Source organism: Charadrius vociferus, unplaced genomic scaffold (genome assembly GCF_000708025.1).
Source record: "Charadrius vociferus isolate BGI_N301 unplaced genomic scaffold, ASM70802v2 scaffold1066, whole genome shotgun sequence".
NCBI lineage: Eukaryota > Metazoa > Chordata > Aves > Charadriiformes > Charadriidae > Charadrius > Charadrius vociferus.
In genome coordinates, this window is record NW_009648971.1 from 46,589 (window position 1) to 47,111 (window position 523).

At 68.1% G+C, this 523-nt stretch overlaps 1 protein-coding gene across 1 annotated transcript in view; it reads left to right on the plus strand.

The window, feature by feature from the left end:
- The first annotated feature begins 150 nt into the window (after nt 1-150).
- Nucleotides 151-523, plus strand: part of DDB1 (damage-specific DNA binding protein 1, 127kDa) — an 18,607-nt gene continuing 18,234 nt past the window's right edge. The window contains exon 1 of the mRNA XM_009887734.1: nt 151-244. Coding sequence (XP_009886036.1) covers nt 151-244 — 94 coding nt within the window. The remainder of the gene's footprint in view (nt 245-523) is intronic.

The window sequence follows — 523 nt, forward strand, 5'->3', positions numbered from 1 at the left end:
AAGGTTGGGGGGGAAAAGGGAGACACCAGGGTGGGGTGGCGGATCAAGATGGGAGCATCCCCCCAAAAAGGGACCCCGTACTGGGGTGGGGGGCGGGAACTAAGGTGGGAGTACCACTGCAGTGGTTATCCCTTCCAGGACTGGGGGGGGATGGACCAGGGTGGGAGCATCCCCATGAGCAGGGACCCCCTCCTGGGGTGGAGGGGAAAGGGGGACACTGCCCCTAAGGCAGAGGGGGACAAAGGTGGGTGCATCCCCCCCATCCCAGCAGGGACCCCTTTTTTGGGGTGTGGGGGGACCAGAGGGTGCACCCCACCATCGGGGACCTCCTCTCTGCTTGGAACCTGCGTGGATGCACCCCCTCCCCGGCGGGGACCCCCTCTGGGGGCATGGAGGGGTGGGGGGACACCAGGGGGTGCACCCCCTCCTCCCATCATTGACCCCCTCCCGGGGTGCAGCACAAGGAGCGGGGGGGCTGCACCCCCCTAAGTCGGGATATGGGGGGTGTGGGGGGACCCGGGGC